This window comes from Astatotilapia calliptera, chromosome 23 (genome assembly GCF_964374335.1).
Source record: "Astatotilapia calliptera chromosome 23, fAstCal68.1, whole genome shotgun sequence".
NCBI classification, from domain to species: Eukaryota; Metazoa; Chordata; class Actinopteri; order Cichliformes; family Cichlidae; genus Astatotilapia; species Astatotilapia calliptera.
Genome location: NC_137443.1, coordinates 18,554,068 through 18,579,699, shown reverse-complemented (window position 1 = coordinate 18,579,699; position 25,632 = coordinate 18,554,068). Strand labels below are relative to the sequence as shown.

General features: G+C 40.4%; 1 protein-coding gene and 1 long non-coding RNA gene across 2 annotated transcripts in view; both read right to left on the bottom strand.

Moving 5' to 3' along the window:
• The window catches only part of LOC145424396 (uncharacterized), a 223,292-nt gene that overhangs the window by 151,041 nt on the left and 46,619 nt on the right, over positions 1-25,632 (bottom strand). The window lies entirely within an intron of this gene.
• Positions 4,648-6,729, bottom strand: LOC113016514 (claudin-24-like). The gene has a single exon (XM_026159398.2). The coding sequence runs from the start codon at positions 6,482-6,484 to the stop codon at positions 5,819-5,821; it is 666 nt and encodes a 221-aa protein (XP_026015183.1). The 5' UTR covers positions 6,485-6,729; the 3' UTR covers positions 4,648-5,818.

The window sequence follows — 25,632 nt, the reverse complement described above, 5'->3', positions numbered from 1 at the left end:
CCAGTCACTTCTACTCAGGCTCAGGACTCTAACAGAGTTTGTGATGTTCAGAGAGTCATGGTAAAATAAATGGCCTGCATTTGTATAGCGCTTTTCTAGTCCATAGGACCCCAAAGCGCATAAGTCATGTAAATGAGTCATGTAAATGCATATCATTTATAAGATGATTAGAAACGTCACACCAATGACCACCTTAACTCAAAAACACACGGAACTAATTCAGGCACAACTGCCTGATTTTGTTTTTAATAAGGTGTCATCTGCATTCATTCGCTGATCCCTCTTGGGTGACACAGAGTCTCACTCACTGAGTTGGAACTTGGCACGCCGTTGTTGGAGGAGGGCGCTCTTTTCACCCCTCACCCTCCTGTTCCAATGCATCTTTATGGTTATTGCTGTGGTTCTGGAATCTTCTCATGATGACTAGTAGGGCCCCAAACCGCACGACCTTTGATGTCAACCACTGCCTGGGCTGTCAGCTACGCCATGAGTGTTTCCTATGCTCTTGCTCTTGACGAAGCCGGTCGCACTTTTCTCCTCTCCTCCTCTCCCTTAGCCTCTTGTGTCCTTGTCTAGTCTCATGTTTTTTTATATTACTTTTCCCTGGAACATTCTCTCACAGTCTGCTCTCTAAAACCTAAAAGAGGAATTATGGATGTGATCAACTGGTCCCTAAATGTAACTGACACCCCTTTCTCAACGAGAAGTTTGGGCTTGGGTGAGCCTGAGTGCTGAAGATATCTACCTATTCAGAACCATGATAACAGGGTTCTGGCTGATCGGAGTTGGCTTGGCCCTGACTTATTGAAGAATTAAGAAAACGGAACCAGCTGTTCAAACCCCCACAAGGCTGCCAGCTAGGATTGGAACGATGGGAGAGGCGTGAGTTTCTCAAAATGGGCTCATTGAGTCAGCACGGATAAGATCTTGGAAAGGCTTACGGCTGCCGTGAATACTCAGAATAAGATCTCTGAGTGCAGACTGGATTACATCTCGGAAGGGCTCACTCGGAATAACACCTCTGAGCGCAAATTGGATGACATCTTGGGGAGGCACACTGTCGTGAGTTCTCAGAATCGGCTCTTTGAGCACAAGAATGACAACATCACAGAGCGCAAGTATGGCGAAGCTTGCGGCTCTCCAACGGGAGATTGAGAGACCAGTGTTGGACTTTAGAACTGCTTTGAAATTCATATGAGCTGTTCGCACTAAAGTAAAAAGCACCATCACTTCATGCGGATACCCTTTCGGTGCCAGCTGCGGTCTCAAGGCTGGAGCCGAACAAAAACTCCCTGATAACGACTGGTTTTAGTCTGTTCCTTCCCATTCCATGCAATGCCACCTGGGTTGGCTGGAAGACTGTTTACTTAGCCTAGCAGGGCGAAGAACACTGTCTCAGCTGAACTCTGGACACGTACACACATACATATACACTGATATGCACACACTCATCCCCCCTCCCTTTAAAGTCTAATTAAAACTAATATAAAATTGAAAATCTGAAGTCAAAACGAAATAAAAATAAAAACTTATGAAAATTGCAAAACTATTAAAACCCTGGTCCACATCATCAGTCCAGCCACCGTCCAGTCACATGCATTCATACCAGTCATTGCTGATAGTGGAAAACTGCGCACGAATGTAAATATCCACTGGCAGCAATGTTACAAAAATAAGAACAATTCTTATTGCTTTTGAAAGGGATTGAATCACTACAATCCTTTTAAACACAGGACTTACCATATAATATGGTCAGCATCCTAGGTAGGTGAATTTCCTCAGAAGCCATTGTAATCTAGAGAAGCTCACCTTATATTTGCTCAGAATTAAAGTATTTTATAGCCTTTTACTCCCAATCTTGCAGGCCTGCTTTTAAATCACCAACACACAAAATATCACCCCCAGAGGGATGATACCTGGCATGTTTTTTCCTAAGTGCACTGTTACAAAAAAACATATTAGGCCCGGTTCTAAGTGTAAACCCCCCCAACCCCCCCCCCCCCCAAAAAAAAAAAAACAACAACAAAAAAAAAACAGTCTTTCTCTTAGAAAAAGAAAACAACCCAAACCTAACTGGCAAAATCGGCCTGGTACTAAAACAAAACCCAAAAATCTGCCAGAAAAATCGCAAGAAAAATGTCTTGCTTTCAGGTGAAATAACATGCTGTAGGGGTTAGAACCTGCTATGCAATGCTGCTGCAGTCACTGATTCTGGCTTTAATTAATAACTGATGCTTCCATATTTGTACATGCTGCTCAACCCTTTAAGGTTTAAGGTTTAGGGCAGTGTTGCTGTGTGTTCACATTGTCGACTCTTGAAGTCGACGTCGTTGCTCTCGAACTGCATTTTGTCTTCAGGGAGAGATTGATTGTCCTCGAAGCTTGTTCTTCAGGTTAAGATGTACATGGAGTGATGCTGTGTAATATTCAGCCAAAACACAACTGGATGCGGTTCCAATTAAGTTAAGCTATCATTTTGCTCCGGCCACTGTGCTTGTGGAGGACGTTGATCCAGTTCCGTAGCCACCTGTACTAACTAGAGATGGCACGATACCACTTTTTTATGTCCGATACCGATACCGATATCATAAATTTGGATATCTGCCGATACCGATATGAATCCGATATAGTGTTTTTTAATCAACAAAACTGTTTTTTAAAATATCTTGCTGCATTTTGCAAGTCTGCAAGTTCATACTCAAGTTTAAAACAACAACTACACTAAAGCTATTCTGTTATACCTGTATACAAAAAAAATATTTCATAGTTCAGCAATACTGATCAATCTAATAAACTTAGACCTACACCATCCTCCCTATTCTGGTATTTTAAAGAGTACTTAGCGTAAATATTAAGCAACCTAGCTAATAGGGTTCCAACTACCAGCAACAACAAAAATAAATAAATAAAAAATAGGGAACCACCCCTCACGCGCCACCTCATGATGCTTAATCGACGTAATCAACCTTAATTTGATGCAGTGTGAAAAAAAAAATGCACAGAAATCAATTATTTTTCAAGAAATATTAAATAGATTCAACATCTTTCTTCAACAAAATTGCAGACTGCACAGATGGTACCTTCCCAAAGTAAAAAGTACTATAGCTTACTAGGGTATATATATTAGACTTAATAGTCACTATATACAGTAATTGACTTCTATTCATTTTACATCAAATTAAAACTTTGGGTGTCAGATAATTATTTATTAAAAGCTCGACATTTTAAATGAGAATAAGAAAGAAAAGTATGTCTTTGTGCCCCCTTTTCCCTGTTCATGCCCTATCGGCCCCCTTGGCTAAACTTTGCTAGATCCGCCCCTGCAGTTACAGCCATCAGCTACGTAGAAAAAGATCCTGGTGTAGAAAGAAATATTAAATAAATTCTAACAACAGCTTATCAAGCTTAAACGTTCTGCTGTTGTTCAGCCGCTGGTTTGCTCTTTCTGGTGCAAAGTGGACCAAAAACAAACAAGAGACACGGACTCGCGACAGAAAAGCCGATCAGCTGATCAGTTTCACGATTGAAGTAGCAGCCGGAGAGCGAGAGGCAGTCGCTTGTTAAGCTTAACGCAGGAATGCTTTACAAACATTCAGAGATGGACTTACACACTTGCTTTACTTCTCTCGGGGATAACTTTGTCGGAGATGAAATGCCAGGTTGCTAGCGAAGCTCCACATGCTATCCAGACCACGACAGGTCCCGCATGCCACAGCCACTGCTCCGACGTGCTAACGTTCTGAGGTGAGTTACAGCGTGTTGCAAGTTTTGTGAGGTGCTTTCGTGATATTTAATGGATCGGATTACATTTTTTATTTTTCTCCGATATCCGATCCAGTAATTTAGGTCAGTATCGGACCGATACCGATACGTAATATCGGATCGGTCCATCTCTAGTACTAACACACTAAAACATTTATTTAATATCATTTTCATCACTACTCACTAACACTTTCATTCTCTGATTCAGTAAAAACACCACTTTTCCACATTTAACACCCCTCTTCTCATTATTCATCCCACACAAATCAGCCTCTTTTCTTTGTTGACATCTTTCTTTCTCTTAAACAACACATACTCCATCCATTTGGAGTTTTCAACCAGACCACCTCCAGGGACACAACCTCCTCACAGCTCCTGAGCTCAGCCCCCATTGCAGGCGGGCGTCCCCTCTGCAGCCTTTGCTTCGGTACAAAGTGCTAAAACCCATAAACCCAAGGACAGAAGAGTCCTTCCCACGACAGTCCTTAATTTAGGCATCGTATTTTGAGGTTTTCCCTTTCCGTGGTCCGCTTGAAAACTCCCCCCAAATCAAAAACAGCTCACCGTTGCAGATTCTTTTGCCCACTTCTTTCCTCATAGTTTACTAATTTCCTGCATGTGTGAGTCGCTGAAGGTCTCTCGCGGTTCCCCCTTTTTTGAAAACAAAAACTGTTCTATTTTCATTCATTTTATAAATCATATTTTTTAATTATTTTTTTTGTCTTTAAATATAAAACTCAGTTGTGTTGATTTATGACTGTATTTATATGATAACCTGCCTGAGGTTGTCCTACTTTTTCTGTATATCTGTAATAAGGTTTTAGTGAGTCTGTTTACTCTCTCACATTTTAAATGTCCACAAAAACTTCTTTTACACACATTAAATGAAACTTTGAGTATTTATTTATTATTTGCAGTCATTTGCTGCGCACATTCATACATTCAATCCTTTTTACAAATCATTCATCTGATTGAACAAAACTGATTACAAACAAGTTGAGCAGTTTCATAACTCACACAGACCTTCATGTTTAAAGATAAAAGATATACATCTTTATATTCTATTATCAATAAATCTATTCTCTGCTTCAGTCTGCTTTAACCACAAAAACAACAGTTTGTCTTCCCTTGTCTCCAAATAAAAACAATAAAAGAGATGAAATCCAGCCTTAAGACTAACAATAAAAACTACATAAAGTGTTTAAATGAAATGAATAAAGCAGGAAACCGCAGCAGCTTTCATCTCTTTGGCTCCAGGAAAACTAAAGCAAACATCTCAATGATTGAAACAAAGATAAGTCACCGCAGGGAATAAAACGCTCGACAGATCGTGAAGGTCTGGGTGTGTTGCTCAAACATTGTTCACTGGTTTTTTTTTCTGCTGTTCATAAACATCCGAAATCAGAACTATAAACTGGCATCTCTCATCATTTTAAGGTGATTACATGCAGTCAAATTAACAACAGGACAAAATGATCTGATTTATTTTCTCTCTGATTCTTTAGTTTAAACTACCAAAGCAGTTAAAAAGCAAGAACATCTTTGTCCTAGATGTTATTTTTAGATGTTAAATTAAAATAAAAACAAACTCTGATTTAGTCTGAAGCTTTATTTGAGAGAAATTCCATCCCTCCTAACAGATTAAGAAGGAAATTTACATCTGTTTGTGATCAAGAACATTTTAAACTTATATCTTTCAAACCTCTGAAACCATCGAAATTCTATAGAGAAATCATCTGTTTTACTGCAGGTTTGGACTGAACCTCCTGATCTGGTCTCACTTTGTCAAATTAGAGGAGCAACCTCAGACCTCCCTGTTGTTCTATTCAGATCTAGTTGTGACAGTTGTTTGGGTAAAGTTTAGTTTTAAGAAAATTTTTAACCTCTTCTTTGGATACAACCTCAAAATCAGGAATGTAACATCCCTTCTGGAAATTCGCTGAAATACTCCAATCTGATCTCAAGAGCCACAAATTGAAGTGTGGTAGTCCAACATTTAGTTTTAGATGCAGAAAAGGTTGAAGAAGACTTGTAGCAGCCTTTTTATGAGGTGGTCTCAGACATACTCAGATCTGGTTCTCATGGAGTCAGGTTCTAGCTTTGTCAGGACCGGAGGGACATCAACGGGTCTGTTACTGTTTAACTTCTGCACATAAAAACAGGAAATTAGCAGCAGCATTCCTGCAGCTAGATGAAGGACGCCGGCCGTCCAACCACAGAACAGAGCATCCCCAAATTCCCATCGTGGGACCATGTCAGGCACTGACTCATCGAAGAACTGTTCGACCGTCACATGGGCGATGTAGGAAACTGGGATGAGGCCCAGGATCCCCGCCACCAGCCACAATGCCCCACTGGTTGCCTTCAGGGCCCTCTTACAGCTCACGTCCTCCAACTGTTGCCGGCAGCCGTTGACAAGGTGGAGGCTGGGTATGGCAAGCAAAAGCCCCAGCATTCCTACCCCTAGCGCTGTGCACATGAGGATCCGGGCTAGCTTGATCTCTGGTCGCAGCCCCAGCAGACTGTCATAGGGCCTACACTCCAGTGTTCCCTGCTGATTGAGCACGCAGGTCTCCCAGAGGCCCACCCCAAGAGTCTCTGTGACCAGCAAGTTGGACAGTGTGAGCCATGAGGACATCAGGGTGGTGGCCAGAGAGCAGAGCCAGGCCCCCGCTGAGATCAGAACCCCCACCAGCTCCAGAACACTGATGATAGGGTCCATGATGGTGATGTTGTGGCTTTCAGAGAGTGCTGGTCTTTACCTTGCTGCTGTCAGGAGGTGGGCCAGCTCGCACATCACTGTTCCCAGAGAGACACACTGCAGTCAGGCCCAGTCAGGAGGGTTATCACCCTCCTCTCAAGGCAGAGGCAGAATGTGATTGGTTGACTGGAAACAACAGCATCGCTGTGAGGTCGCCTGTAGACAGGATGTTATCGATGCCCACATCTCAGAATGAAAGGCGTTTGAAGTCAGCGATGTCACTTGTTCTGCCTCCCTGCTGCCTTCCTCCTTCCCCCCTCCTCTCTATTTTACACAGCGTCTGTTTGGTCTTCGTTCAGCTGATTGAGATATATCAAAAGGAAACATGCACACACTCCTCCCCACCATTACAGAAACCTGAGTGAGTGAGTGAGTGTGTAATGCAGCATGAATGCAGATGTTCATTGAGAATTTTAACATTTCTAGGCAGGTTACTTCCCCTAGATTCACAACAGCAGTTTGAGAGCTTAATGTTTGATTGGTTAATGATTTTTTTTTAAAAATTTCTGACTTAACATTTAAACCTTTAAATAATCTGAGTCTCTGTAATTCAGAAAAATTCAGAAAACACTCAGTTTTACTATAACTTTTTATTCTTAAAGTGTGTCGTTAACCAAACTCCATGAAGGTCGAATAGAAGATCTGCAACTGTCATTCAGAACCCTACAGTCAGAAGTTTTATTCAGATTTGCTGCACTGCTCAGTTTATTTATTTATTTAAGACCTCACATGTAGTCATGCTGCAGTACAGCTATAGAAACATTTCTCCATATTTCCTCCTGAAATACTTTCAACCTATAGATAATGTGCAGGCTTTTGGAGTTTCTGTTCACCAACACAAAACAAGAAATTTTGAAGTATTTTGTGTTGAAAAAACAATTTATTCACATTCACTGTAGGAAACAAAACTTGCAAGAACTGTGTTTTTAATAATGGAGTTCTATGAGGTTTTCATGTGACTTAGAAAGTTAAAAATACTCAGCAGAGTCTGATTGATCATTCAGTCTCATATTTAGATTCTTTGTGGAGACATTTCAGTGTTTAAGAGTCTGTTGATCAGGTGAGCAGCAGGGTGCTCACAGTGAGAGCATCAATACCTAAAACTCTTTAATCATCACTCTCTGTGTTCCTTTCTGGTAATGTGTAACAGGACTATATTTTTGAATGGAGCTTGACTGGATAATGGTCAGCTCATATTTTCCGTAGGCTGTTTAATCAGTAACCTGACTTCATACCAGACTCCATTTGAAAATCACATAATTTGAAGATAACCTGCAGCACAGTTACATCTCAGTGCAGAACTTAAATTAGAAAAAGAAAGAATGTTTTCTGAGCTTCAGTGTTGCTGTTTGCTGGCCTGATGATGCCTCCAGTTGGACATTAGCAGAAACTGCACATCAAATTTTTGTTAGATTTTACAGGCTGTGTTCTGCTGTGAAAAATAGTAAATCACATAATAAATTGCACATCATCATGTTTATATGGCCTGTATTTGTATTTGTATAGTGCTTTTACTAGTCCCCCCTAGGGACCCCAAAGCACTTTACACACCCAGTCATCCACCCATTCACACACACATTCACACACTGGTGGAGGCAAGCTACAGTTGTAGCCACAGCTGCCCTGGGGCAGACTGACAGAAGCGAGGCTGCCATATCGCGCCATCAGCCCTTCTGGCCAACACCAGTAGGCGGTAGGTGAAGTGTCTTGCCCAAGGACACAACGACCGAGACCGAACTATATATCATAGTTAAGCCAAATGTATCTAAATGCTGGCCTGATCAAATTCTTAAAGTTCTATACCAAGGTTATTAAAGTTAAATAAAACAAAAAAACAGAACTAGCTGTATTATAACTAGTGTTGGTCAAGTTACTTGAAAAAATTAATCAGTAACTAATTACTGATTACTTCCCCAAAAAAGTAATCCCGTTACTTTACTGATTACTTTTGAAACAAAGTAATGTTTTTGTCACTTTTTATGAAATCAAACTCAAAGTAAGGTCAGTACTTCCACGCTTTAAACGCTGCACGCTCATAGTCTGTCCCGCACTCGATATATGATCCATTGTTGATCTGCACACAGCTGTTGTCACAAACGTCGCACTCGCTTACGTCACTGTCATGAGACATTCTCGCAAAAAAATCACGGTTTTAGTAACTCAGTAACGCAGCGTTCCTACGGAAAACGGTAATCTAATTACTGTTTTTACAATAGTAATCCCTTACTCGTTACTTATAAAAAGTAATCAGATTACAGTAACGCGTGTAACGCATTACTGCCCATCTCTGATTATAACTAAGTAATATAAAACTAACTAACTAATAACATAAAATAAAATTATGACAAATAAAACTGATTGATACACTTTTGTTACCTCGCTCACTGTTCAGAAACATTTCTACTCTGTAGAAATCCAATGTTTTGCAACTCTTCCAAGTTCAGTCTCGTGTCCCATGTTAGTGTTTTCAGTTTCTTTCCCAGCTGTGTTCTCCATGTGTTTCTACTTCCCTCGTTACTCCCTTGTGCTTTTAAGCCCTGTGTTTTTCTCTGCCCGTTGTTGTGTCTTCCCTCATAGCTGTGAGGTTTCAGTCTGCTCCTTTTTCCCTTGTAACTTAATTTTAGTTGATTCGGTGCTATCTTGTTTTTTTAATATAGGGCTGTTTTAATTTTTTTGTATTCTCTGGGGTTTTTTTGTTTGGTTTTGGGATTTTTTTTTGTTGTTGTTGTTGTTTTTTGCTGTTCTATTTGATTGATTGATCACTGTACAGCACTTTAGTCCAGTGCTGAGTATTTTAAAGTGCTTCATAAATAAAGTTGGATTGGATAGTTTAAATTTTTCCAGTATAGGTTTCTGTTTTGTAGTGCTCTGTTTTTGTTTTCCAGCAAAATAAAGCTTTTGTTAAGACTTTTGAGTTTATCCTCATGTGTATCCAATACTGCATTTGATCCTCATCCTGCCTGCCACAGCATTATATGGTAGTTCAGATCACCTCTCTGTGTCATGCAGAGTTATTACAGTGAACTAAAACTGAGCTCAAAGGTAAACAATGTAAAACATATCTTCATTATGAGAATCTGCCCCAGATAAAAACCTTCCATAATATTATGATCAAAACACTGAAACTAAACTCACCCTGTAAACTGTCAGCTTTCAAACTTTCAAACTCAATAAAAAATGACACCTGCAGTATTTTTAGCACAGAACTATTTCACATTTCCCATCTTGTCTCCCAGATGAATATGATCAATGTGAGCTGTGTAATCTCAGGTCTGGAGCTCACTCACCTCACAGTCATGGAGGAGCTGATGGTGCCATGGTCCTGGCTCTGTGCTCCTTGTTTCCCTAGTTAAAATGGTAAAATGGCCTGCATTTGTATAGCGCTTTTCTAGTCCCTAAGGACACCAAAGCGCTTCACACTACATTCAGTCATTCACCCATTCACACACACATTCACACACTGGCGATGGCAAGCTACATTGTAGCCACAGCTGCCCTGGGGCGCACTGACAGAGGCGAGGCTGCCGGACACTGGCGCCACCAGGCCCTCTGACCACCACCAGTAGGCAAACATGGGGTTAGTATCTTGCCCAAGGATATTTGGCATGCAGCCAGGAGGCAGCCTGGGATCGAACCACCGACTTTCTGATTAGTGGCTGACCTGCTTTGCCACCTGAGCTACAGCCACCCCTACTCCTAGTTCCTAGTTTTGGTTTAGTTTTCTTGTATTTAGTTTTCAAGAGTTATTTTTTTGTACATTGAATAAAGCTGCCTCTTTTAGTTCATTATGTCATGTTTGGGTCCTAGCTCTGCCTGCCACAAATGAAGTTCAGCTTAAGTAACATGTTGGTGGAGGCATTAGATTATTGTTTAAAACAAAGAAAGACATCCATCAGAATATCACCAGAAGACCCCTGAGTGAATAAGAAATCAGACTCTATGATCAAACTCAGTCCAGGACTTGGAGTTTGTGCAGCTGTGGGATCATTATGTGTAGAATACTGCCCATCAGACCGAGTGACTGCACAGAAGGGTCAGGGTTAGATACACCCCTAACCCTTGTTGATGATCTCTTACAAAGCGGTTGAATTGGACACCGCACTGGGTGGAAAAGAATATCAAGAAGTATGAATTTTTGTCTGAAAAGAATCATGGCAGCAGCAGAAATACTGAATGGATAAAAGGAGCACAAAGAATTTGGAAAATAAAGATTAAGATTAATCAATTAGTATTATAAATATTAATTAGTATTATATATATTCAGACACTCTCCTCATCTCTTTAGATCCATAAAAATGTGTCTTTAGTAATGATATAAAATGTTCGAGCATTTGTGCAAATCTAATATTAAGAAGAAGACTATTCTAGAGTCTGGGACCTGACACAGAGGAGGCTCTGACACCATGATATTTAAGAAAAGACAGATAAACAACTGTGGCATTGTGGGAATATTGGATATTTGTAAAAAACCAATTCATTAGGTCAAACATGTTGGAATTAATAAAGTGGTAAGTGTTGGGTCTAAAGTCAGACCCCGCTGATCCTAGAACTTATTCCCGTGAAAGAAAAACAAGGCAACAGCGATCGATCGTTTTACTTGCAAGGGAGGCCTTGTCGGTATCTCAGCTCATCACAAATGACCTCCACGACGGCCCCCTCTCGCTCCCTTTTATTGACAACGTTCACACAATAAACAATAGTTTACAACACATACCTTCCCCCATAACCCCCCTTGGTTACAAAGACAAGGCACTGGGTGTGTGTGTGTGTGTGTGTGTGCGTGCGTGCGTGCGTGCGTGCGTGCGTGCGTGTGTGTGTGTGTGTGTGTGTGTGTGATCCTGCTGCATATAACATAAAAGCACAGTAGGAACATCCTTGGTCATAAAGAGGGTAGTCTCCCCCACACCCTAGATGGTTCACCCTAGATAACACAGTGAAGCCATACAAAGGGGAGGAAGTTTGCCAACATCAAACAAGGGTGTTCCTGTGATAAAAACACTACCACCCCCCCTCCCAGAATCTTAAGGATCTGGGGAGGGGACGACAGAAAGAATTCTTTAATACTATGTACAAATGGTAAACATAAAAATGACAAACATTTAACATTTCAACTTAACAGTAAGATTTAAAACTGGTCAAACCACGTACAGAGCAAGAAATAACCTGTTACCAGAAAATATGTAGCTATAGCCAGAGGGGTGTCTGTAGCTCAGGAGTTAAGATAAGATAAAATAACCTTTATTAGTCCCACACGTGGGAAATTTGTTTTGTCACAGCAGGAAGTGGACAGTGCAAAAGTTATGACGCAAAAATTAGAATACAATAAGATTAAATACAGTACACAACTGTACAGAATAGAATAAAATAAAATACTATATACAGTAGAATAAAATAGAATAAAATATACAATAAGATGTATATAGCATTTGTATTCTATTTTTAACTGAGTAAAAATACAACGATGCCAGAAAAGATTATTGCACATTAGTGTTATTGCACATTTGTGGATGTGTGTGTTTGATCAGTTAAAGTCTTTATTGTGGAGTCTGACAGCAGTGGGGAGGAAAGACCTGCGAAATCTCTCCGTCCCACACCGTGGGTGCCGCAGCCTCCCACTGAAGGAGCTGCTCAGTGCTGTCAGAGTCTCCTGCATGGGGTGGGAGATGTTGTCCAACAGTGATAACAGCTTAGCTGCCATTCTCCTGTCACTCACCACCTCCACTAGGTCCAGAGGGCATCCTAGAACAGAGCTGGCCCTTCGGATCACCCTGTTCAGTCTCTTCCTGTCCCCAGCAGAGATGCTGCCACCCCAGCAGACCACACCATAAAAGATAGCAGAAGCCACCACAGAGTCATAGAAGGTCTTCAGGAGTGGGCCCTTCAATCCAAACGACCTGAGTCTCCGCAGCAGGTACAGCCTGCTCTGCCCTTTCCTGTAGAGGGCGTCTGAGTTATGAGTCCAGTCCAGTTCGTTGTTCAGATGAACACCAAGGTACCTGTAGCTGTCCACAGCCTCAATGTCCATACCTTGGATGTTCAGTGGTTGCAGTGGAGAATGCTTGTGCCTGCGGAAGTCTACCACCAGCTCCTTGGTTTTACTGGCGTTGATCTGGAGGTAGTTCAGCTGGCACCAGTCCAAAAAGTCTTGAGTCAGTCCTCTGTACTCCTTGTCGTCCCCATCAGTGATGAGGCCGACTATTGCAGAGTCATCAGAGAACTTCTGCAGGAAGCACTGGGTGGAATTGTGGGAGAAGTCTGCAGTGTAGATGGTGAAGAGGAACGGAGCCAGAACCATTCCCTGTGGGGCCCCCGTACTGCAGACGACCCTGTCCGACACACAGCCCTGAGTTCTCACATACTGTGGTCGGTCGGTGAGGTAGTCCAAAATCCAGGTAGTGAGGTGATGGTCCACTCCAGAGTTCTCCAGCTTGTCCTTCAGGACCGTGGGAAGAATAGTGTTGAAGGCACTGGAGAAGTCAAAGAACATGATTCTCACAGTGCTTCCAGCGGTCTCCAGGTGAGCGAGGGAACGATGTAGGAGGTGAATGACGGCATCATCCTCTCCAATGCCAGGCTGGTAGGCAAACTGAAGTGGGTCCAGTGATGAGCTTACCAGGCGCTGAAGCTGAGCCAGGACCAACCGCTCCAGGGTCTCCATCAGGTGGGATGTCAGAGCCACCGGCCTGTAGGGTTAGAGCCCTTATAAAGCTCTATATGCATGAAACAGGGTGTTAAATATTTAAACTCTAAATTTCAACACTATCAGTATCATGTATGCTCTGTGTGGCAAAGGGGGGGAGGGGGGGGGGGTGAGGGACCAAATGCAGGACAGAGAATGATGTGAAAACAGCTTTATTGCTGAACTTGACAGACTAGGAGCAGGATGCAAAATAAACACATGGCTACAGCTGAAGCTAAGAACAAGGGAAACAGATCACACAGCATGAAGGAAGAAATGATGTGATAAAGAATTAAGGACAACCAAGGGCTTAAATACACATAAGCTAACAAGGCAAATAGAACACAATACAACATAAATAACATAACAAATGTTTAAACTGAAACATTTTACAAGTTTAAGCACAAACTGAGCTCATTTCAAATTTGATGTTTGCTACAGGTCTCAAAATAGACAGGCACATGTGTATCATGATGTAGCATCTTCTCCTCTTTAGAGAACAGTCAGTCTGGGCATCAAGGGTATGCGTTTCTGGAGTTTTGGTTTTGGAATTTGATCCCATTCTTGTCTGACAGATTTCCAGTTGCTGAAGTAGTTATTGGTGTCTTTGATATATTTTATGTTTAATGAGGTGCCAAATGTTCAGTCAGACAGTCAGGCCAATTCAGCACTTGGACTCTTTTCAGGTTAAACCATGCTGTCATAATAGCTGCAGTATGTGGTTTTGGATTGTCCTGCTGAGATACACAAGGCCATCCCTGAAACAGACGTCACCCAGAGGATATGTTGGTCTAAATCCTTTATATACCTTTCAGCATTCATAGCTCTTTTCAAAACATGCAGCCCATATTGTGTACAGTTTCCCAGTCTGAACATTTGTCATGTTATCTATTTTGTGAATAAAATATTTTTGTTGTAATTTGAAAGTCCTTTAGTTTTCATTTTGTTCAAATTTAAAGAATATCACACCTTTCTCCCGTGAGTAAGTTACAAATGTAGTGCACTTACTCAGAATCAGAATCAGAATCAGAATACTTTATTGATCCCTAGGGGAAATTATTTTTCGTTACAGTGCTCCATTACAAACAAACAGTAAAAAGACAGACAATACACAAATAAGAATAGCACCATATATACATGCATATATATACATAAAGTCACTTATTAATAAATATCTGAAAAGGGAAGAACATGTCCAAAAAGGGTATAGCTATTGCAGTATACAGTGTGTTATGTGGATAAGTTTTACAGAGAGATTGCCACAGGCAGGAATGATTTCCTGTGTCGTTCAGTGGTGCTTTTCGGTAATCTCAGTCTCTCACTGAACTTCTCTTGTGACTGACCAGCATGTCATGGAGTGGGTGGGAGGTGTTAGCCAACATTGTCTTTATCTTGGACAACATCCGCCTCTCCGACACCACCTTGAGGGAGTCCAGCTCCATCCCCACAACATTACTGGCCTTACGGATCAGTTTATCGAGTCTGTTGGCATCTGCGACCCTCAGCCTGCTCCCCCAGCATGCAACAGCGTAGAGGATTGCACTGGCCACCACAGACTCATAGAAAATCCTCCGCATTTTCTGGCAGATGTTGAAGGACCTCAGTCGCCTCAAAAAATAGAGACGACTCTGGACCTTCCTGTAAAGTGCTGTGGTGTTTTTAGCCCAGTCCAGTTTATTGTCAATGTACAGTATACTCCAAGGTATATATAGTAATCCACAATGTCAACACTGACCCCCTGGATTAAAACAGGGGTCAAGTGTTTCCTGGTCTTCCTGAAGTCCATTGATGTTTAAGAAAACTGTTACATATAAAATGTGTAAGAACCTGTGTGCATGCATGTTTTAGTTGTTCATGTTTTGTTTGTTTTTTTCTCCATACTTTAAACTTCTTTCTCTAATAGTTTTCTGTCAAACATGTGGGTTGAGAGAGTTCGGATACATACGTGTTGCTAGTCTTAGATTTTATGTTGGGCCTCTCTTTGGGGCTGGATGAGGGGGTCAGGCTCTTTTGTTATAATCTTTACTCTTTCAGTCTTAAAATCTGAAGTCACTGTCAAGTAGCAAAAATACACACTCTTATCTGATCAATATACTGTTGACCACCCTTATTGTTTACAGAGAAGGGAAATTACAGCCTTATTTTCTTCTTTTATGTCAACATTTCTTTGTCTGCAGGCTCATATCTCAGAAACAAATAGAAACATGAATGCCAGCGTAAAAAAAGGGTTATTTGTGAGGAACCTTGTTTTTGTTCTTGGTGAGGGCTTAACAGCTGTGTGAAGAGAAAGTGAAATGGTGTCAGGATATGTGTTGCGAGTCTATGGTGGGCCTCTCTTCAGGGCTGAATGAGGGGGAAAGACAGGCAAGACAGGCAAGACAGGGTCTTGTGTCACGCTCGTTTGTTATAATATTTACCCTGCCAGTGTTACATTAGGAAGGGGCCCTCGTGTAGCAAAAGAGTACACACTCTTATCTGAACCACAAACCTTTGTCAACACTTATTGTTCACGGACTTGGGAAATCACATCAACATTCAAAAATAGACAAGGCATTTTAGGACTACAGGACATAACATTCAAAAAACATATTACCACACAAATTCTGTTCCCTGGGCAAACAAAGGCAGATCCATTATCAGATATTTCACAATCACAGACTGTTACAATGTTTGTTTCATAACTTTGATTCCCACAGTTTGGTCACTGTTTTTTTTTTTTTTGTTTGTTTGTTTTTTACGAATGAGAGTAGTCGAATGAAACAAGTCAGATTCTCTGCCATCTCTGGTGGATATTCCAGCCTACCTGAATAAGTGTTTTGAAGGGGTAGTAATTTTAATATTGCTCATGCTGCTGACAGCTCACAGAATTAAAATACAACATGCCATTCCATGGGTGAGAACTGGATGTTTATTTATGTGTTCCCATATGTTTTCTGTTCACAAGGTAATTAGCAGTAAATAATTTTTCTGCACCTTTAGCGGTTACTCGGTGGCTTTTACTCACTACACAAGTAAACAACAACAACAAAAGTTGCATTAACTGAAGTAGCAAAATTGCATGTAATCAGTTTGGTTTGACAAGTTGCTTAACGTTACAAATACAGTCACAATTGATCAAGCACCCAAAGGTGGAGAAAGTAAAATTTTCAAAATTAAAGGTCAGTGTTAAACTGGAACAACAAACCTCACAGGTTTAATATCAGGAAATAGGAAAAATGAAAAATGAAGATGATTGTGTAAAAGAATACTCTCTGAAAGTTGAAAAAAAATGAACAGACTTAACTGTCTTAGGAGGCCTTAACTGAACTTCAGGGATATTTTGAGGTGACAGACTAGGAGACACTCTTTCTGGACTGTTGCCCCAGCTCATACTGTCATACTGTCCATTATCATCCAAGTCGTGTATGATAAAGCATATCAAAGCACTCCTTAACAACAATAAGAAGGCCATCAGAGCGGACAACTTAGAGGAGGTGAGAATGGTTCAGGGCAAGATCAGTTAGGCTGACGACAATTACAGAAGAAAGCTCGAAGGGAAACTACAGCAGAGCCGCATGAGAGAGGTGTGGAGTGGGCTTGTTTTGTAAAAGCCATACTGTTTTTATTTTGCTGACTTCTTTCTCTGAGAAAACTTCTTTAGCCCCTTTTCTATTAGTACCTATTCGGATTGACTTGGCAGGGTTTCCCATGGTTTTCACGGTTTTCCATTGGGTCATAGTACCTGGTACATAGTACCATGTACTTCTTTAGTACCTCCTCAGCAGTTGTTCTAAGCAATACGAGCAGGTACTAAAATGTGACATCATCAAACTGCGTGCTACCGATTGGCTGTCCATAGACTGAACAGCGGGAATAACGTCACTTCGGCGCCCACCTTCGGGGGTGTCCAAATTCATAGGCTGCATCCTCCTGACGCGCATTTGTAGGCCGATTACGTCACAGCGTAACGACAAAGGCTGTCCAAATTCATAGACTCTGACAAATGCACCCTCCTTTTCCCCAGATTTATAGGATGGGTCTGGTGTATCCTTTGTGGCCCACCATATCCCAGATGCTCGGTTTATCAAGACATCACATCACCAGCTCGATGGCTAGCCGGAGTGAGAACAGCGAACTCCCGGCACATCGTTTTCAGACCCCACGTGGTCTTTCGCTTCTCAGGTTAAACATGATACATAAGTCACTTAGATAACTTAAAAATGTTTTGGTTTGGCTTTTTTCAGTGTTTTATTTGTTTGTGAGTAAATGGGTTTGGCAGAGATTACAGCTGAATAAACGTCAAACAGAAAACTGATTAAAGAGAAATGTGAGATGAACGAGAATTTACGCCAGTGTCCTGTTATACTTTAGATAGCAATGAGCATTGGGCTGAGATTATTAAACTACAATGAGATATGCAACACAATCTGTGTGTATCGGGCAATTTGTGTCCTTGTACTTAAGGTTTCATATTTGAGGTTGAGGAATGTTACGTGTAGTTTTAGTCATTTATTTGCACAGAAAACTTTTTCAAAGACAAAATTTTCTCATTCCTGAAGGTGAATTAAATAAATTGTACAGAAATAAATTTGTATTGAATTATTTGTACAATAGTTTTTCAGTTGCCTTTTATGTATGTGTGAATTAAAACAGAGGCTTGTGTAGCCTGTGTTTTACACATCAATCAATGATTTGTGTGTTTTTCACACAAATCATTTTACACATTTATAGATCTTAGTTTCCACTTGTGGATTGCACATGTAAGGCTGTTCAGATTCTCGTCTCACAACTCTTCTCTTATCCTGAGTCCTTATCAACTCTCCCACCCACTTTTCCCTTTTTGGACCACATAGGGTCTCAGACCTGGAGCCGCTCTTTGTCTCATCCACATAAAGATGCCCACTGAAAACACAATAGATTAGATTCCTTCTGCTGTATTATTCTAGTTTGTAGATCACTCGCTATATAACCACTTTAAGAAGCCTGGGAGAAATGAGGCAGGCTCAGGAAGAAAGAAACTGACCTGAACATCCCTGTAAATGTAATAAAGTCTAAAGAATTTCAGCCAAAGAGGAGGGAGGAACATGAATAACTGAACAATGGTCACTGAAGTTTGAGTGTTACCGATCATCACTGGTGGTAAACCACACCCACACACAACCAAATGGTTGTGTGTGGGTGCGGTTTTCAGGAGCCCCTACTGACAAATCAGGAAATGGATATTTCTGTGGAAGAAAATGCAAATATGACTTCATCAATGTCTCTTCACGAGAGCAAAGAAACTCTGTTTCATTCATTCTTTTTAACATTCTTGTTTTTTCACATATTTTTATGTATCTGATTTCATTTTAATGGTTGTCAGCTCTACAGCTAAAGTGTGCAATTTACATCAATAAAACAAGGATTTTAAATAGAGAAATGTCAGACCTTTGAAAAGTAGAAACATGCATATGTACTCAGTACTTGGGATGGCCCCCTTTTGCATGAATTACTGTCTCAATATGGCATAGCATGGATGCTATGTAAAAAAAAAAAATTATAAATAATATATATTTTCAATTTTTGCTGCAGTTTATAAAAATTTGTGCACCTCAAAAAAAGAAATTATGAAGACACTCAAAATAAATTTCCTGTGGTTGGAAACTATTTTGTGCAACTGTTTTGCATTTACAGTTTTGAGTGATACACCTCCTGACATTTCTGTAGCTAGAAAAATGAGCAAAAATAAAAATGAATTTCTTTGTCATTTATTGCATGTTTTAGCAATTCATTTAGTTGCTGTGGATGTGCATAGTAACATACAGTGCATAAATATTTGTTAACTTGGGGATATATACAACCTGGCCGGCTATGCACTGGGGCAAGAGGGGACAATGCCCCCTTAAACAAACGTCCTGCCCCCTTAAGTCAAACTTTTAGAAGTTTAGAAAGAAAATAATAAATTACCCACAAACTAATTATGGACAAGATTTACTACAGTAGCTGAAAAATTTACGGTGGCCCTGAGAGGCCAAACAGACTGCAACTTCAGAAAACACCAGCAATAAGAAAAACACTCCAAAAGCACACAAAACACAACGGAAATAAGAAAAATGACAACGGAAATAGGAAAAAAGAAGAACAAATAGGAAAAACGAAAACACAAAATAGGAAAAACCACAACGGAAGTGTTTCTGGGGAGACAATAACCCGACGGACCAGTTGCAGGAACCCAGAATCAGAATCAGAATACTTTATTAATCCCGAAGGAAATTATAGAAACAAAACATGGTAGGTGTGTTTTATTATGATTCATATAATACTGATGACGGATTTTAGGCTAATAGTTAGGCTAACACACTTATCTCTCATCTTTCCTCACAAAACCGATAGATCCTCCACTTCTTTTACAGTTTTTTCTGATGGCTTTAACCCTAACTGTGATTCTTATAGCACAATTCCTAAAACTATTAATACTTATAGCAAAACCACTCACTGAGTTTGCAAAACTAAAAGCAGAAACACTGCTTTGCACTCAGTTTGCAATTTTGTAACACACACTTTGCAAAACTGTAGGCACAATTCACTGCACAACACTCTTTTTGCAGAACTTTAAACACAACTCACTGCTTACACTCAATTACCAAATTTCCAACACACTCCTAGCAAAATTATACACATGTATGGCTATCATTAACACAATTTTGCCAACTGTCTGGCACTCTTTCACATGTGAAAACTGTTTTAGATAATTAGTCCACTTTGCAATCAGCCTAAGCACTATAAACAGGCCGCAGGTAAGCTGTCTATGTGGAGTACAATGGAAGGAGCAGTAAGAGTGAGAAGAGTGAGAATCAGAGGAGGCCGAGGGAGAGGACGTGGAGGTGAAGAAGTTGGAGGAAGAGGACGTGGAGGTGAAGAAGCAAGAGGGTTAGAGGAAGTTAGAGGAAGAGGACAAGGAGGAGCAAGAAGAGGACGAGGAGGGGAAAGAGGAAGGGTAAGAAGAGTAAGAAACAGAATAACTGATGACATCAGAGCTACAATAGTGGACCATGTCATCAACCATGGGATGACCCTGAGGGAAACTGGCCAACGGGTTCAGCCTAAACTGAGCCGCTACACTGTGGCAAGCATCATTACAGTTTTTTTTAATTGGTTTGGTACTATTTTCACAACTAAAGTGTGCATTTTCAAATCTCTCAGTACAAAACTCACATTTGATCACATTTGTAACACCACTAGTCATTCTTTCAAATCTGATGTCATGAGTTCATTGTATTTGCACATATTTTCATTCCAGTTAATCATTGTTGCAGAACATATGATCATTGTGATATATTCTGAGAACATTTGCTTTACTCACCCAAACAAAACAGTAAGATCTTTTTTCAACGTAGTACTTTTACCAATCATTTCATACAGGAGCAAATAATACAAGGTAAGCGTTTCAAATTGTCCTTGGTGATGAATGAGTGTAACTGAACTGTAAAACTTTACACAGCAAATATTACACACCAAAATTATATATATATATATATATATATATATATATATATATATATATATATATATATATATATATATATATATATATATATATATACACAGACACACACACACACGAAAAAGGGAGAAAAAGCAACAAGTCATTTACATAAGCACAATATATTTTGTATTTTATTTTCATCACTTTTACACAATTAATCAAGCCGGTCATTAACATTGGGCCATAAATTTTCATCAACATCACAGTGGATGTCTTTGTTGTTCAGGCACCGTGGGAAAAATCTCCTGGCAAGACGAATCCAGGCTTGACATTGCTCAGCAGTTATATCACCACAAGCTTCACACATGGCTTGAAGAAGGGAGACATGCTCATGGGGATGGCGATCATACACCTTCCACCTCCATGTAGAGAAGAATTCCTCAATTGGGTTGAGGAAAGGGGAATATGGTGGAAGATAGAGTGTCATGAAGCGAGGATGTGTTTGAAACCATTCCTGAACCAGCTGTGCATGGTGGAAGCTGACATTGTCCCACACAACAACATAGACAATGTCTTCTCCCTGACAGGCCTGCTCCAGTTCATTTAAAAAAAACTATCAGGTGTTCAGTGTTGTATGACCCTAGAACTGGTCTACAGCCTACCACACCATCTTCAGATATAGCTGCACCCATTGAGATGTTTCCTCCACGTTGTCCAGGGACTTGGATGGTAGCCCTTTGTCCAATAAGGTTACGTCCTCTGCGTCTAGTTTTTGCCAGCTTGAAACCGGCCTCATCAACAAAAATATACTTGTGATGATTCACAGCAGCGTCCAGCTCCATCACCCTCTAAAATGATAATTTAGTTAGTTTTTTTTTACAACTAATAGTTGTCAGTACTGTTACAGTAATTGCATGCCAGTTTAGTGTTGTACCTGAATATATTCTGAACACAGTTGTTTCACCCAGACATTGTTCCTCTCAAAAGGAACCAAGTAAATTTGTTTCATGGAAACCTGGTGCTTCTTCAAAAGCCGGGCAATCGTTGGAAGGCTAATTGATGGCACATTGGCAAAGGTGTCATTGTTGTTCTCAATAGCCTGTTTGATTTCAGACAGCCGTATGTCATTCCTTGCCCTGACCATTTCCACCACAGCCAACTCCTGCTGGTCAGTCAAAACACGTGGGCGACCACCACCAGGTTGTCTCCTGTTAATTCTGAGGACAATCATATACTGTCAATATTGAAGTATTACAAATTACATTACTGTAAACTGACAATTACATGTTGTTCATCTATACAATAGAGTACTATATTTTAGAAGTGAAGTTGCTATAGCAGACATACCGGTTTTCTTGGCGAAAAGTTCTGATGATAGAGCTGAAAGTTGACCTTTGTAAATTAGGCTGTACCAACCTGGCAGCCTCAGCCATGGTAAAGCCTCTGTTAACCACATGGTCAACAATGATGGCCCGGACTTCATTAGAGATGATGGTGCGTTGTCTTTGCCTACATTTCTCTGAAGACCACCTCTCTGTCGAGGAGCACCACCACCTCTTGCTCTTGCAGCAATGTGTAACTTACAAATGACCAGACAACAATCAGTCAAGTTGAAAATCCATGGACATAATGAAGGATTCACTGATTAAACATTAAGATCAGTTGAATTAAATGATAGACAAATGTATTAAACTGAATAATAAGAGGTGCAAATCAAAAATTTGATAGTGATAACATTATGAAAGGCAGTAACTGTGAACAAAACATTTATTTAGATGAAACACTTATTTTGTGCAGTGAAAAGGATATTTTGTCATTATGTGTCTTGTACTGACACAATTGGAAATATGCTGAAATGTTTGAAAAACGTGCACTTTTGATGATCTGTTGTGATATAAGTACTAAGAGTTTTGAAAATGTACCAATTGCTTGTGAAAACTGCGCCAAACCAATAAAAAAAAACTGTAGGACATTTCGAAATGAGAATCGGTAAGTACTTTGTAGTACTGCCATACTCTAATGAGAAACACAACAGTACCATACATGCAAAACTACTGAAATTGTTACTTTACAGAATTGCTAGACGTCCAGATGTTGGGGGCAGAGGCAGAATGTTCACTCCAGAGCAAGAGACCCATATAGTGAACATGGTGATTGCAATAATGCAATAAGACTGCGCGAAATACAGCAGCGCATAACTGATAATGACACCATCTTTCAAAATATACACAGTGCAAGCATTTCTGCACTAAGTCGTGTACTTGTGCGCCACAGAATAAGAATGAAGAAAATTTACAGAGTTCCTTTCGAGAGAAACACAGAACGTGTAAAGCAACTGCGATATGACTATGTGCAGGTAAGCTAGTGTCATTGGTTCTGAATTTGGAAGTGCATACTGTAGTGCTGTGCATGGGCCTGATGTGTTGCATTTGTTTTGTCTTGTCCAGAGAGTGATGGAACTAGAAGCAGATGCAATAGGACATGAGCTACTTTTTGTAGATGAGGCCGGTTTTAACCTCAGTAGAACCAGGAGACGTGGCAGGAACATTATTGGATACCGTGCCATCATCAATGTCCCAGGACAACGTGGTGGTAACATAACCAGCCCAATTTTTACTCTTTAAGTGTGCGCGTGTGTGTATGTGTGTGTGGGTGGGGGGATATATGTGTATTGAGAGTGTGGGGAGTGAGTTGGAGGGTGGGGTGGGCTGCTTTTAACTATGTAAAGCACTTTGTGCTACATTTTCTCTGTATGAAAAGTGCTTTATAAATAAAGATTGATTGATTGATTGATTGATTGATTGATTGATTGCAGCTATAAGCCAAAATGGTGTTGTTCACCATCATGCAACCATAGGCCCATACAACACTGCACACATTATTGCATTCCTGGACACCTTGCATGACATGCTCACTGTTCAGAGACCAGAGCAGACCCGATATGTCATCATATGGGACAATGTTAGTTTCCATAGGGCTGCTTTGGTCCGCAACTGGTTTACAGACCACCCATCCTTCATGGCACTCAACCTCCCTCCATACTCTCCATTCTTAAATCTCATCAAGGAGTTCTTCTCTGCCTGGCGCTGGAAAGTGTACGACCGTCATCCTCATCAACAGGTAGCCCTTTTACAGGCAATGGAGGAGGCATGTGGAGATATTGACCAGGCATCATGTCAGGCCTGGATATGGCATTCAAGGAGATATTTTCCCCGGTGCCTTGGACTGGAGGATATCGCATGCGATGTGGACGAAATTTTGTGGCCGGACCCAGAAAGACGACATGATGTAGGCTGATTGTCTTTTTTTTTTTTCCTTTTTTTTGTGAAATTCCTATTTTGTGTTCTGACTTTGTCTTGGTTTTGATGAGTGTGAATAAACACCAATACTTGAAGTTTGGATCCTTGTATGTTTACATGATACTATGACAAAAGTGTGACCTCAAATTGACATCTGTACACAGAGAAAGCAAAAGCCAGATGTATTTTGTATTCATACCATCAGTGTGCAGTTGGCGCATTGTGTGCTTGTGTGTACTGTTTGATACGAAAACACCATTTTTACGAAGGTGTGAAGAGTTAATCTAGCTGTGTTCGCTTTTGCAAGAGAACTACAATGTTTTGATAATTGGGTGACAGGTTTTCTTATTTGTGTGTAGAGTTTTGCAAAAATAGCCAATAGTTACAAAAAATGTGCTTAAGCAATCAGAAAAAACTGTAATTCAACAGCACGGTTTTCTTCATTACCTAAAAAAGAGATCCCAGTTTCTGGAGATCCACTTCAGTATTAGACTTTTATTAAATCATTTGAACACAACATAGAAATAAAAACCCTGGAGATGTCTTTATTATTTGAAACAATACACAAAAGGACAACCAAGAGAACTTGTGAGCAGTTGCCTAAACGTGACTTCAGAAGCAAGATTCAGAAAGGCAAAGTCTTTATTACAGCAGCATTTTGGCAACCAACATAAACTTGCCATGGCATACACGAACAAAGTTCTTTATTGGTCTTTAATAAAAGCAGAGGACACGAAAGCTCTTAAAGCCTAGACAATATTTCTCAGAGGTTCTTGTAATGCTATGGAAGATATCAGTTATAGGCAGGAGCTTGACATGCCTGCCAACATGCTAGCCATAACAAAGATGCTACCCTACATGCGGAGAGATACGTGGAGAGTGGCAGTCCATGACTTTCAGGAGGAAGTGTAATCGACAAGCTACATTTAAGGATATGGTGGATTTTCTGGAAGAACAAGTGAAGATTGCATCTGACCCAGTGTTTAGGGACATCAGAGATGTCTGCACGACAAACAGAGACACAAGAAAACTTAAGTCACAAGTTCACACAAGATTCAAGGAAGGTTATTTTGCTACTTCTGTGACAGCATTTGAAAAGGAAAATTACAAAGTTAAGGAAAAGGAAAGAGCCACAGAAATGAGGAGTTGCTTGTTTTGCAGAAAATTGTCAAGAGTTGGAAAGAAAAACACAAAAAACCAAATTGCTTTTCTAAAAGAAAATGTAGTCTGTTTTGGGTGTCTTTAGTAGAGACTGCAAAAAGCACCTCAGTTGCAAGACGTGTTTTACAGTTTTTTCTGATTGCTTAAGCACATTTTTTGTAACTATTGGCTAATTTTGCAAAACTCTTCACACAAATAAGAAAACCTGTCACCCAATAATCAAAACATTGTAGTTCTCTTGCAAAAGCAAACACAGCTAGATTAACTCTTCACACCTTCGTAAAAATGGTGTTTCCGTATCAAACAGTACACACAAGCCATCATCTACTAAGCACACAATGCGCCAACTGCACACTGATGGTATGAATACAAAACACATCTGGCTTTTGCTTTCTCTGTGCACAAGGTAGGCTATGTCAGTTTGAGCTCATACTTCTGTCATAGATCCATAAGCATAGAGGGATCCAAACTTCAAGTACTGGTGTTTATTCAAACACATCAAAACAAACACAAGTGTTTATTTCCA

Bases quoted from the DNA above. Each gene is read 5' to 3' on its own strand.
- LOC113016514 (XM_026159398.2), bottom strand. From the start codon at position 6,484: ATGGACCCTATCATCAGTGTTCTGGAGCTGGTGGGGGTTCTGATCTCA.